The following is a 12,750-nucleotide window of genomic DNA, read 5'->3' on the forward strand; positions in this document are numbered from 1 at the left end:
GGCACCGCGGCCGCGCAGCCCTTCCCTCAGCTCTGGAGCCCAGCGCCCCACACCACACCTCAACTGGGAGAACTGGTGACCTCTAGTGGCCCATGACCAGCCTGCAGGGCCTGGGGCTGGCAGGGATCCTCTGGCCCAAACTCTCCTCCTGGGCTCTAATGCTGTTCCCCTGCGCACCCTACCTTCTGCCTTCACACTGCTGAGGGGCCCGTAGCCGACAAGGAAGAGCCCGCTTCTCATTTGTCATGACCATCTTTAATAAAAAATAAATTAGTTCTGGGTGGGAACCATTTCAGGAGGCAGGGAGTGGGGCTAGGGGCTGGGGGCGTCTCATGCTCACATTTCTCTTTTTTACTCTGCCCAGCTGGGCCTTGCTCTGAAGAGGCAGTCTCTCTCCTCCTGCCTTCCTGGGTAAGGCAGGATTGGCACTGGCTGACCCCAGCCCTAGCTAATTAGGGAGGCAGGGGTAGAGATACTAGGCAAATGAGAAGGGGTCAGAGACACAGGGCGGCTTAGAAGATGAGAGGCCTGAACATGAGAAATGAGGCCTAGGCCACAAAACTGGAATTGGTGGGGAGACCACACTCTAAGTAGCTCAAATTAGCAAGGAACTGCAGACTTGCTTTCCTCTCCACCTAGGAAAATCTCAGGGAAACAGGTCTTGTCCTTCTCAGTCTGTGTAACTTCTTTTTGAAAAATGATACACGTTTGAGCACACTCACATCCATGCAGTCCCAAAAGCACACCTGAGGCATATGTGCACACACCCATCACACCACCACATGGGCCCAACCATAGCCCTGAAAGTCACTTTCTGTCACCTTGCCACCCTCTGTCACCTGGAGGACATCCCTGCTGAGACTGGGACAGGCTGGAGAGCCAGGGGGTTCAGAGTGGGCTGATCAATGGGTGACCGATGGTGGCATAGAAAACCATGAGGGTGCCCCAGACCCCTTTCAGGAGGGATCCTGGGGAGACCGCTCCAGGACATGTGCGCAAGAGCGGCAACAGGTGGCTGTGTAGTAGGGGTAGACGCAGAGCCGGGCCTGTACCACCAGGGGGCAATGTGGAGAGCTGTCCTTGCATTGATCATCTAGGGACAGAGGAGGCCAGTGGGCACAAGACAGTCACCAGGACCCACCTGTCTGGGAATGGGTGTGCTGCCCATTCCCACTGGTCCCTTCTCATCTCCTCCCATACTTCAGCTAATCCACTCTATTGGGGACTGGGGAGAGGGGGCTCTTTACCAGGGCGCTGGCTGCAGGGTTGGCTGTTACAGGGGCGCTTCCTGGAGGGCCGCAGTTGAGGAGGGCATCGGGTGCTGAGGGTCTGGTTGGCGCTCAGGCACTGGACCTCCCGTGTCTGCGTTCCCCCTTGACAGGAGCGAGAACACTGGGGCAACCCCGGCCATCATATCAGACCTTTGCCAGGCCTGGGATCCTCCTTAACCCCCGGCTGCCACCTCTCTCCCCAAAAGGTGGTGGTGGGGACCCTCCTAGGACATTGTGAAATCCCAAGTGGAGGGGGCCCATCTGTCCTCCAAGTCTATAAGAAGTAGGACAGTGGTAATACTTGGCTGGGCTTATTCTGGGGCACAGAGAGGCCTGGAGGCGGTACAGTGAGAGGACCTCCCCTGGGGGCCCAGGCTGAGCAGGGCAGGGCAGCCAGGCACTCACCGGGCTCCAGGGTGTGGAAAACCATCGGTCCTGGCAGGCCTGCCCTTGACAGGGCTGCAGGGCAGGGGGCCTGGGGAGGTGAGAACAGTTGCTTGGAGAAGTCACGTTGAATTCCATCCCCAGTTTGGAGACACAGATGATGTCTCTACGCTGTGTGCCGGAGCCACATTCGGAGGAACACTAGTGTAGGGGGAGGGCAGGGTGATGAGGGGAGGGGAGGACAGAGAGTGCCCCAAGTGCCCACAAGGAATCCCACTGGGACTGGCACCCCCTCCCTGCCCTCAGCAGGTGCTCAGCTTACCTCACCCCAGGGCCCTGTGTACCAGCGCCAAGTCCTCTCACAGGGCCCCAGGCTGCAGGCACGCATGTCAGGGGGCCGGCTTCCTGGTGGACAGCTCTGCCCAGTTCCTGCTCCTGCTTCTCCCTGTCCTGGCCCGAGGGCTGCCCCACTCCCAAGGCAGACCACAGAGCGCCGCTGGATTCCCGTCCCACACTCGGCTGAGCACTGCGGAGGAGGAGAGCGGCCTGCGTGAGGGGCCTGCTGGTGACTGGCACAAGGGACAGGAGAGGGGGCAGGGAGGGATGCATCCTGGGTCCGAATCCTGGGCGGTAGGGAACGTCCCCAGGTACCAGGCCTGGACGGGGAATCCTAACTGGGCCCCTCATGGAAGTTGTTCTCACTTACCTCTGAGTTCCCAGCGTCAAGCATATAGCAGGCACTTGATCAATACAAGTTTATTGAGCTGTGCTGGAAAGGCTGAGGTGTCCTGGGCATGGTCACCCAGGATGCAGGACATGGCTGGGGGTTCGGGGCTCACCTTGGAGTTCCAGTCGCTGTGGAACCAGGCGGTAGTACAGGGCCCCATGTCACAGGCCTCTCTGCTGGGGGGCTGCGGGGGGCCTGACGCGCACTCCTGCTCACTCACTTCATCACCATTGTTCCCAACACAGCGAACCTGCCGGCTTCTCTGGCCCCGGCCGCACCGCACGGAGCACTGAGGGGGCGAGGGGAATCCAGGGAGCTGGGCTTCTCAGCCAGCCTCCAGCTCTAGGGCTTCAGAACCAGGCTCTGCCTTCGATCCCCAGCCCAGCAGTCACATGGTTTCATGGGCTGAGGAGGAGGCTGAGCCCTAGGGCCCCGGGCCCCCAATCCCTGATTCAGTCCCTTATCTGACTTCTATATTGGGGGTCCATATGAAACCCTGTTTGTAAATAGTTTCTGCTGATGAAAAAGAAGTTGAAAAACCGCTGCTCTTGTTCACCGGTGCCCATCCCCTCCCCGGCACCTTGCCCGGGCGCACTCACCTGGCTCCAAGGAGAGCCAACTTCCCAATGGCCACAGAGGCGCAGCTGGCAAGACTGGGTGATGTTGGGCCGGGGGAGATGTCCACAGCGCTCGGGGGGCACCGAGGAGCCACCCCCCCCAAACTCCTGCCGGCATTGCAGCTGGCGGTGCTGGGTGCCAGGGCCACAGGAGCGGCTGCAGGATGTCCACTCACCAGCCTCCCAGCTGCAGGCACCAGCAGGGCACGGAAGAGATGGAGACACAGATGAGATATGTGGGGCTGCCATGGCAGGGGAGATGGAAGACACATTGGACATGGGGGCCTCAGAGGAGAGTGGGCACGTTTGGCATTTGGAGTCTGGGTTCCTGGGGGGCTCAGCCTGCCATGGCTTTCTTGCTGCCTACCGAATGTCCGCCTTTCTAATCTAATGTTGTCTCTCTGCAGCCAGGAGATGTCGCGTTGAGTGCAGAATTCAGGTAAGATTCTGGGGGCAACTGCTGTGTTTCCAGTACCCTAACCCTCCCCGTGGGCCATACTCACTATGGGGGGCACGGGGCGCCGTGGCAGGGTTCAGGGGAGGCTGGGGGCCTGGCACCCGCGGCACAGCTGCGTTCATCCAGTTCCTCTCCCGACTCACGAGAGATGCAGAGGAAAATGGGGCGCCAGACACCTGAGTGGGTGAGAAGGCAGCCAGGGAGGCAGGAGGCTGGAGCCCAAGCTCAGTGGTGTCCCAGATGCAGGGTCGGGCGTGGCCCCACTATCCCGGATGCAGGATCAGGAGTGTCAGTTGGGGGGCTTGGACTGAGGTGCTGGTCCAAGGTGCAATGTCTCACCTTTCCCACAGGACGCTGAGCATGCGGAGTGTCCCACTCGTTTCCAGTACGCAGCTGGAGACCCCAGGGGTGTCCTGGGATGGGGCGGGGCGGGCATCTGGGGGATCCGCACCTGGCGCTGGAGAGTGCCTGGGGTCCGGGCTGGGCGGGGCACTACAGCGAGTGGGGGCTCCACCCTCAGAATCTCTGTGCAGGGGAGCAGGTGAATCAGATGCCACCCCACTGCCCCAGAGCCACCCCTGCAGCTTCTCCCTCCTCCTTCCAAGTGCAGGGGTCAGAGTCTTACCTGGCTGAAGCTGGGGGACAGCGGGCTCTGAGGTGGGGTTCTCAAGGATTGGAGGAGATGAAGAGATGACATACTGATAAAATACGCCTGGGTTTTCCTCCTGAAAGATCATCTGGGGAGAAGAGAAGATAATGAATGTTTGGGGGTGGCCAGAGGGGGATGCCACCAGCTCTATCTCCCATCTTGACAACCACAGCTCTGCCCTTAGAGAGAACAGCCTCCCTCCCCAGGATCCAGCTGCCCCTGGCCCCAGGCTCACATAGACATCCACAGGCTGGGTGGTGGGGCCTTCAGCCGACAGACTCTCCCCTTTGCCCTCCTCCCTGGGAGGACGGTTATATCGAAAGACGGTCCCGCCGGCCCTGTAGGACCCAGGGGGATCCACAGCCCAGTTCCCATTGATGATGGACCGGCCCCCAGGGCCACGAAGTGCTGCAGGTCAGAGGTGAGAGATTGGGAAATTCCAGGGTGATAATACTTTCCTCCTCCCACACTGTGTCCTCAGCCTATAGAAGCTCCCACCAGAACCTAAGAGCCCCCCAAGCCCTCTCAGCTTCCTCACACCTTCCACAAGGGGAGGGGCCAGACCCTGGACTTCCCCGTTTGGCTTGCTCACTGCACTGAGTGGGGGTATGGAGGGCTGAACAGACATGGAAGTGAAAGGGAGGCAGCTGGGTGCTCACCCAGGTAGTTGGAGCTAGGCCGGAGCTGGGCAATCTGGAGCCGCGAGGCTCCCGCTGGAATCCACAAGATCTTCTGATAGCCCAGGGGGCCCCCTCGGTCAGTGAGGTTCCCCGAAACAAGGCGACAGGTAGAATCATCACCCCCACAGACTCCACAGCCATCAGGACGCCTGCCAGAGCCAAGGATCCCATCACAGCCGGGGCTCTGGAGAGAGTGAGGTGAGGCAGCGGCCACAGAATGCCAGACACCACCTCAACCCCACCCCTGTCCCCTCGGGAGCCTCAGCTCACTACCCTGCTTTTTGTGCTACAAGTGAGAGCACAAAAGCAGCCCCACCGTCCCCAGTCAGACCCAGGGACACGGACAGGTGCCCGATCAGATCCTTCAGGCTCTGCTCAGCCCAGCTTGGCAGGTTAGAATTCTCCCTTGGTTATCTCAGTATAGTGTTTTGTTGTTGAATTAATTAATGAGACTGTAGGCCGGGCCCGGTGGCTCAAGCCTGTAATCCCAGCACTTTGGGAGGCCAAGACGGGCGGATCACGAGGTCAGGAGTTCGAGACCATACTGGCTAACACGGTGAAACCCCGTCTCTACTAAAAAATACAAAAAACTAGCCGGGCGAGGTGGTGGGCGCCTGTAGTCCCGGCTACTCGGGAGGCTGAGGCAGGAGAATGGCGTAAACCCGGGAGGCGGAGCTTGCAGTGAGCTGAGATCCGGCCACTGCACTCCACCCTGGGCGACATAGCGAGACTCCGTCTCAAAAAAAAAAAAAATTAATGAGACTGTGCAAATACGTGTGTGTGCATGTGTGCATGTGTTCATGCATGTGTCTACATGTGTATGTGTACGGGTGTGTGTGCACATATGCGTGTGTGCATGTGTGTCCGTGTGTGTCTGTGTGCATATGCATATGTGCATGTGTTCATGCACAAGTGCACATGTGTATGCACACATGTGTCTGTGTCCATATGTGTGCATATGCATGTGTGTCTGCATACGTGTGTGTACATGCTTGCATGTGTGCATATGTTCATGCATATGTGTGTGTACATGTGTATGTGTACAGGGGTGTGTATCTGTGCGCATATGCGTGTGTGTGTGTGTGCACCCCGTCTTCCCTCACCAGACAGCGTCCAGCCACACAGATGTCAGGGGCTCCAGGCTGACATAGGGTCCCATCCTGGACCTTTTCGGTGTGACGGACATAGAAGCGGAAGCCACGGGGCCGGCAGTTCAGTTCACAGCGCTGGGAGCCCTGGACTAAGGGACAGAGTAGAAGGGTGGTTAGGGGCTCCCTGGTGGGAGGTTAGCTGAGAGAGGCCCCGGGGGGGCACCTTGAGGTTGCCCAGGTCACTGTGGATGAAGGAAATGTGACAACAGCACAAGCTGAGAAGGTGGTCAGGGCCGGCACAGTGGCTCATGCCTATAATCCCAGCACTTTAGGAGGCCGAGGCCGGTAGATCATTAGGTCAGGAGTTCAAGACCAGCCTGGCCAATATGGTGAAACCCCATCTCTACTACAAATACAAAAATTAACCGGGCGTGGTGGCACATGCCTGTAGTCCCAGCTACTTGGGAGGCTGAGGCAGGAGAATTGCTTGAACCCAGGAGGCAGAGGTTGCAGTGAGCCGAGATCTGCACTCCAGCCTGGGTGACAGAGCGAGACTCTGTCTCAGAAAAAAAAAAAAAAAAAGGAAGGTGGTCAGGTCAGTCGAGGTCACTGAGACCATCAAGGGGACTCTGAACCGAGAGAGGAGCAATCCCTGACGCCCATGATTCTGTGTGTTCAGAGCTCTTGAGTGCTTGTCTTGGTGTCAACACAGGCCTAAAATGAAGCGGATGGTAACTTGGGAGCAACCGATACGGTAGTGCCCAGGATACGTGGCACACCCCCACCCAGCTGTCACGGCTGGACAGGATCTCTCCCACTGTGGCCCTCTTGTGTCACAGCCACCCGACCCCCAGTGATGGCCTTCCCAGAGGAGTCCGGACAAAGCGTGTCTCCCGCACCTCCTCCTCCCACCCCGACCCCTCTGCAGACCACTCGCCGCCACCTGTGCTGTCTCCTGACCCAGCCCCAGGGAGAAGAAAGAAGGCACGGCGCAGGGGAAGCAGAGGGGCTGGAAGTCATTCAGGGCTGGGAGTAAGCAGGTGTCTCCTCTCCCCTTCATCCCCAATTCCAAGTCATCACTGCCCAGGGGTGGGCAAGAAACCTCACCTTCGGTGAAGGGCTCCCACTGGTACAGCTGGCCCATGAATTCCTGGGAGTTAAAGGCCGCGCACTGCAGGGCCCGGGGGTCTGGCTGCTCGGGGGGGCAGGGCTGCGGTGAGGGGTACAAAGGAGTCAGAGCTGGGGAGCAAAATGAGGGTAAGGTCAGGGCTGAACCTGGGGAGCAGGCGGGAGGATCAGGTCAGCGGAAGAGCTCCAAGACCCCTGCCCTGAGGTGGTCAGATGCCAAGGCCCTTCTCCCTCAGGGGCCGAGAAGAAGCTGAGGGCCCAGCTTCAGGGCGGGGAGGCCACACTGGAGGTTGGGGTTGGGAGGGGAGACCCGAGGAGACTCACCGCTTGGCTGCAGGCTCTTAGCTGCTCACTCTCCCCAGAACATCTTGGAATAGGGCTACTGGGAGCAAAGAGGCTCCAGAGGGAGCTGGCATGGGGGCCGTTGCTCAGCAGGGGCAGCCAGCCGTCCGGGTGCTGAGGGTCAGGCTCCAGGCGGTGCCCGTGAGGAGTCCCCCCCATTCCCCAGGGCCCCTGGCCCTGCTGGCCTCGGCCCCGAGGGACTGAAGGGAAAGGATCAGGGCGTCTCCCTGCTACCTGGGGACTGGCCCAACCCTGGGAACTTGGCCTTCGTGGCTGAGGGGATGCACGGAAGAAGCCACCTTCTCCTAAGGAGCGCGTGGGTGAGGGGGCCTCTGTGTCAGCGGCCTGGGCTCTGGGGTGGTGCTGTGGAGGGGCAGGCCTGGTTCTGGGAGCCACCTCTGTCTGAGCAGTTTCAGGGCTTAGAGGTTCTGCTTGGGGGGATGGGGTGTGGACAGACAGTTCTGTGGGAGGGAGCTCAGTCTTGGGGCTGCCGTTTGTGGAGAATGGCTCTGCTCTTGGAGTAGGGGATGGAATGGGCTCTTCCCCTCTAGAAGAAATCAGGGACAGCTCAGATCTGGGTGGCCTCCGAGGGTGCCTGCGGTTCCGGTGCAGTGGCAATGCAAAGGGCACTCTCCCATAACCGAACATTCCTGGCTTGATGGGGTCTCGAAGCCGGGACCTGAGAAGGTGTTTCAGATGTGGGGGCACAGCTCTGACCACCTCTGACCCTGTTTCCCCAGTTTACTTCCTGGCACCAAAGACAAGCCCTCTGAAGTCACCCGTGCTCCCCTTTCCTTCTTGCTAAGCCCCCACCTTGCCCAAGGCCCACCTCTTCCACCCAGGCCTCTCACCTCCTGGCCGCTTGAATCTCCTGGGTCTCCTCTCTCCCTAGGTGGGAAGCAGGACCTCGAAGTGGGCCACCCCTTCCCCGAGACTGTGTCCTGTACAAGGGGAGGGTTTCTGGAGAAGTCTGGGGTCTGGGACCCTGGCCCCGGGGGAGGAGGGCTTCTGGATGTCTTGGGGGCCGGGGAGGGAGGGGCAGACTCGGGCGGAGCTGCACTGTAGGGAGCTGACATGTCCGGCTCCTGCGCTGCACCCCCACCCCGCAGGGCTGGGAGCAAGAGGCCCACTGGACCCAAGGTCCCCAGACACCTTCGAGGCCCTGGCCCTCCTCTGTAGGTGTCTGAAGAGAGTGTCCGGACAACACCTATATAGAGAAAAAGGTCAGACAGAATTGGAAGGATTAGAGGGAACTGTCCAGAGCGTCCATCTAGACCACCGCTGGGGCTCACAGAGTCGCTGCCAGTCCAGGGTCACATTCAGCAGCAGAGGGAGAACTACACCTCGGCCTCTTGGTGTTGTGAGGCAAGTAACTGTGGAGTTGGCAGGGGAGGTGGATGGGCTGTGGGGAAAGGAGGCGTGGCCTGGAGAGATGGGGTGGGAGCCCAGGGGGAGATGAAAGGGTGGCAGGCAGGCTGCAGCTGCTCACTTGTCCAAAGCTCACCTCCTGATCCAGGCAGAGCTGAGGGAGGGACAGAAGCAGCAGCAGCAGCAGATACAGCCAGGGCCTGCAAACCAAAGGCCATGGGAGGGACGTCAGACTGGAGCCAGAGGGGGTGTTGCAACACCACCCTCCGCCCCCAGCCGGCTCCCCATATCCTGACTACCAACTTCTCAGAAAGCAGAAGTTACTCATCACTTCCCCTGCCCCTCCCAGTGGTCCTCTTTCCCTCACTTCCAGACATGCAGCCGTCCCAGCAACCCCCCCTTCCCTCCCCACCATGGCCCCTTCTCTCACCTGCCTGCCCAGTTCTCCATCACTCCCCCCTCTACTGCCCCAGGGCAAGGGAGGAGCGGACTGGTCACAAAAACTACACAGCCATCTGGGCAGGCATCTGGGTAGGCATCTGGGTGTGGAGGGTGCTCTCTGCAGGGACAGAAGCCTGGTGGTTACCTCTCCAGTGTCCAGAGAGCTTGGGGCTGGGAGGACAGATCAGAGTGGAGGAGGTGGTGAGACTGGCCCACCCCTTTAGGATCCTCAGGGTGGGAGCAGGGAGGATCACTGCCTTGTCCATCTGTAGAGGCTACATGGTCGGGGGCTGACCTCAGCCTTCCAACTAAGGCTCAGTCCCCACCCCTGGGCCCTGTAGGGGCTTCTTAGCTCCTCCCCAAATCCTACCTAGAGACTGTTTCTAGGCCGGCTCAGGCACACACAAACGGCTTTTTTTTTTTTTTTTTTTTTTGAGATGGAGATCTCACTCTGTCATCCAGGCTGGAGTGCAATGGTGCCACCAAAGCTCATTGTAGCCTCAAACTCACAGGCTCTCCTTCCTCCTCAGCCTCCTGAGTAGGTGGGACTACATGCGTGCACCACCACACCCAGCTAATTTTTGTATTTTTTGGTAGAGACGGGATCCAGCTAAATTGCACAGGCTGGTCTCAAACTCCTGGCCTCAAGCGCTTCTCCTGCCTTGGCCTCCCAAAGTGCTGGGATGACAAGTGTGAGCCACCGCACCCAGCCAGAGGGCTCCTTCTAAAATGGTTGTCATCTGCTCCCACTCCTGCCCTCCCAGAGGTGCCTAGAAAGTAGAGGAGGAAGGCTCCACTGAGGATGTGCCAGACACTCTCTCTGAGGATCCACCAGAAGCCCCTTCCTCGGGTCTTCCAGAAACGAGACCTTCCCCAGACATCTCTCTGTCCTACTTGCCTCCTGGCTTTCTCTTCCCTTCTGTGGAAGAGATGTGCGGGAACATCCAGGCACATCTCAGACACTTTTGGCCAAGGGATAAGCTAAATGGGTTGACGGTTTAATCTCTAGAGAAGAAGCCCGCAATGTAACACCCACTCTGGGTGCCAGCATCCAGCACTGGTTCAGTGAGGGCTTGTTTCCTGTGCGGCTCTACCAGCTGGGGAAGCGGGAAGGAGAGGTGCAGCCAGGGCTGCCTCTTGCCCCAGCCACAGGCCTCTCATTCTCAAGAGGCAGGAAGTCCATCTGAAGTTCAGCTTTGAACACTGGAGAAGTGAGGCTTGGAACCCTCCCGAGCCACAAAGCCTGACTCTCCTTGCCCCCTTCTCACTTAGAGGCCTTCCCACCCCTGCTCCTCATCCCACTCTTGGGTCTGCTTTCCAGGAAAAAAAAAAATGTTTCTGTTGGATCTGAAAGGCACCCGGGAAAGGAATCCAGGGAGCCCTCAAATTGCTGAGGTGGGCCAGCTCTGGGGCAGAAAATGACCAAGAGAAGGGAAGGAATGTGCCTGGGGGCAGACACTGCGCCCCACTGCCCTCCCTGAGACCTAGGGCTCATAATTTGAGGGAGGGGTCAGAGTGGCTGAGCCAGAGCGGGCGTGCCTCACGGTTTAGGGTTGGGGAGGGGGTTGCCGATGGCCACTCCTTCCCCTGGCTGGGCCGGCCACTGAGGTCAGCAACTCCGCCCTGACTGAACGGGGGAGGCCAGGGTCTCCAGAGAAGGGCCCATGTTCCACCCAAGTGTTCAGGCTCTGCCTGACTCTGTTACTCTAGCTGAGGGAAGAAGAAAGGGGGTGATGGTCACTGCCGGCCCCTTCTCTGATGCCGACCCCTCTCCATGCCCTCTCTGCCTCTGTTTCTCTCTGCCACCCAGATCTCACCGCCCCTCTCCACGGGTCTACCCAGTACACATAATCCCGTCCCGAGCTGGGTTTGGCCTTGGCAGTTCCCTGGAGAAGTGAGGGGTGGGGGTGACGTGAGCTCCTGGGGCCCGGGCCAGGCCTGGCTCCCTCTCTGGAAAAGTCCCACCCCACCCTCCCCTGCGCAGCCCGGCAGGGGCCCATGCCCCCTCCTCTGCAGAAACACACGCACATTTGTGCTTCTCACCCCTTTCCATGTGCCTCATTTGGTGTCGTTCACGGCCCAGGACGGGGAAAGGAGAGGTCAGAGGTTGGTGCCAGAATAGACCCTGGTCTGGACAAATGTGGGCTCCTCCGGACCACACCTCTCCACACTGCCCAGTGAAAACCAAGGAACAGAGACCTGAGCAGGGCTCACCCCTTCACCCCCAGGTCTCCCTGCTGGAGAGTGTGGCTCGACCCTATGTTTCTGGAATAGCCACAGAGAATCCCTGTCCTGAGTCCGAATTCCCTGGCCCTCATGGAGCCCTCCACTCCTGGGTCTGGCAGGCCACCCCAACAGGTGTCTTTCTTTTTTGTCAACCTCTTCTGTCATCGGACTGAACTGGATCAAGGGCACCCACCTGCGTCCCTCGCGGCGACCCTGTCCTCCAACTCCAGGAGTTGCAGTAGGGGGGCGGGAGGCACACCGTCCGAGAGCACCCTCCTAGGGAGAGGGCAGGAGGCGCTGCCCGCGCGGGGAGGTCGTGGGTCTGTTTTCCAACTTCGCTGTGTGACTTAGGAGGAATTTTGGCTCACTCCTCGCCCGGGTGATGGGGCCAGAGTTCCACGGGATCAGACCCCCTCCCCAGGAATTCGACCCCAGGGGCTGGAAGATCGTCCGAGGCCACCGGAGCTGGGGCCGGGGTCGTGGCGGGGGCGCGACCGACCGCACAGCGCAGGGAGAGGGGACGACGCGGGCGCGCGGGGCTGGTGGTCTAACGGGACCCGGGAGAGGGGCGGCCGGGGCCGGGGTCTCGGGGAGGTCTCTACCTGCTCTGCGCGCCCCGGTGGCCCGTTAACCCTTCTGCACCCGGACGCTCTCTACAGGCAGCCTCGCTCCGCGGCGGCCACTGCGGCCCCTGAGCCGCTCTCCGGACACCGCCGCCTCGGCCGCGACTCCGCCCTCGCGCCCGCCCCCGCCCCGCCCGCCACGCGCCCCAGCCCGCGCCCCTTGGCGGTCCCGGGGTGGGGACGGTCGGCCTCGCAGTCCCGCTCGCCAGGACCACCCACCCCGGGCTGCGCGCCGGGCGCCCCCGGTCGGCTGCGTGAGCAGAAGCCCGGGCGGGCCCAGCCGGGGTCGGAGGCTGCGGTCGCTCCCGGGCGCTGTCCTCGTGTCCGGCTGGGATTAGGGACTTAAGCAGCCCGGGCCTCCGAGTGGCTCGGGTGAGCGGTGCGAGAGCGGCGCGGCGCGGGCGGCCTCCAGGGGCGCCTGGAGCTAGGCGGCCTGGGAGAGCCGCTGGTCCGGGAGGGCGGCGCCCTGGACGGAGGTGCCCGCGGCCCCGGATCCGCGTGGGTCCAGGCTCTCTCCTCCACGCAGCCTCACCTGCAAGCTCAGTCACTCCTAGCTCTCCCGTGTTGGGCAGTGAACCCTGTGGTTCTGATTGCTGGGACTTCTATGAGCTTCGGTTTTTCCCTCAGTAAGGTTTTACACTCGGGACTCAGCGGAAGGACAACGTGCTGACTTCTGAGTCAGAGTGACCTGGTTTTGAATCTCAGCTCCAGCACTTGCCGGCTGTGTGGTCTTCCACAAATACTTC

The 12,750-nt window shown here is 60.5% G+C and overlaps 2 protein-coding genes across 16 annotated transcripts; both read right to left on the bottom strand.

Annotated features, from left to right (window-relative positions):
* Positions 1-239: 239 nt before the first annotated feature.
* Positions 240-12,074, bottom strand: ADAMTSL4 (ADAMTS like 4). 15 transcript variants are annotated; one of them, XM_073996456.1, is made up of 20 exons: positions 11,984-12,074; positions 11,575-11,678; positions 9,145-9,273; positions 8,851-8,914; positions 8,499-8,553; positions 8,198-8,287; positions 7,329-8,025; positions 6,984-7,086; positions 5,889-6,025; positions 4,765-4,934; positions 4,341-4,513; positions 4,082-4,193; positions 3,796-3,981; positions 3,503-3,632; positions 2,982-3,186; positions 2,495-2,671; positions 1,978-2,181; positions 1,677-1,856; positions 1,248-1,392; positions 240-1,093 (listed from the first exon to the last, which is right to left on the bottom strand). In XM_073996456.1, exons 9-20 carry the CDS (start codon positions 5,969-5,971, stop codon positions 957-959), a joined length of 1,902 nt encoding a protein of 633 aa, XP_073852557.1. In that variant the 5' UTR covers positions 5,972-6,025; positions 6,984-7,086; positions 7,329-8,025; positions 8,198-8,287; positions 8,499-8,553; positions 8,851-8,914; positions 9,145-9,273; positions 11,575-11,678; positions 11,984-12,074; the 3' UTR covers positions 240-956. The 15 variants fall into 15 exon arrangements, 13 of the variants coding, with proteins under 13 accessions (XP_073852557.1, XP_073852547.1, XP_073852516.1 ...); XM_073996446.1 differs by having other exon boundaries at positions 4,765-4,969; XM_073996415.1 differs by having other exon boundaries at positions 4,765-4,969; positions 9,145-9,326.
* LOC135971324 (uncharacterized) lies at positions 10,285-11,279 on the bottom strand. The gene is given in 5 exon segments (XM_065546481.2): positions 10,285-10,490; positions 10,493-10,691; positions 10,694-10,857; positions 10,860-10,969; positions 10,971-11,279. Coding segments are annotated over 5 exon segments (759 nt in total). The 5' UTR covers positions 11,186-11,279; the 3' UTR covers positions 10,285-10,419.
* Positions 12,075-12,750: the final 676 nt, after the last annotated feature.

Source organism: Macaca fascicularis, chromosome 1 (genome assembly GCF_037993035.2).
Source record: "Macaca fascicularis isolate 582-1 chromosome 1, T2T-MFA8v1.1".
Taxonomy (NCBI): domain Eukaryota; kingdom Metazoa; phylum Chordata; class Mammalia; order Primates; family Cercopithecidae; genus Macaca; species Macaca fascicularis.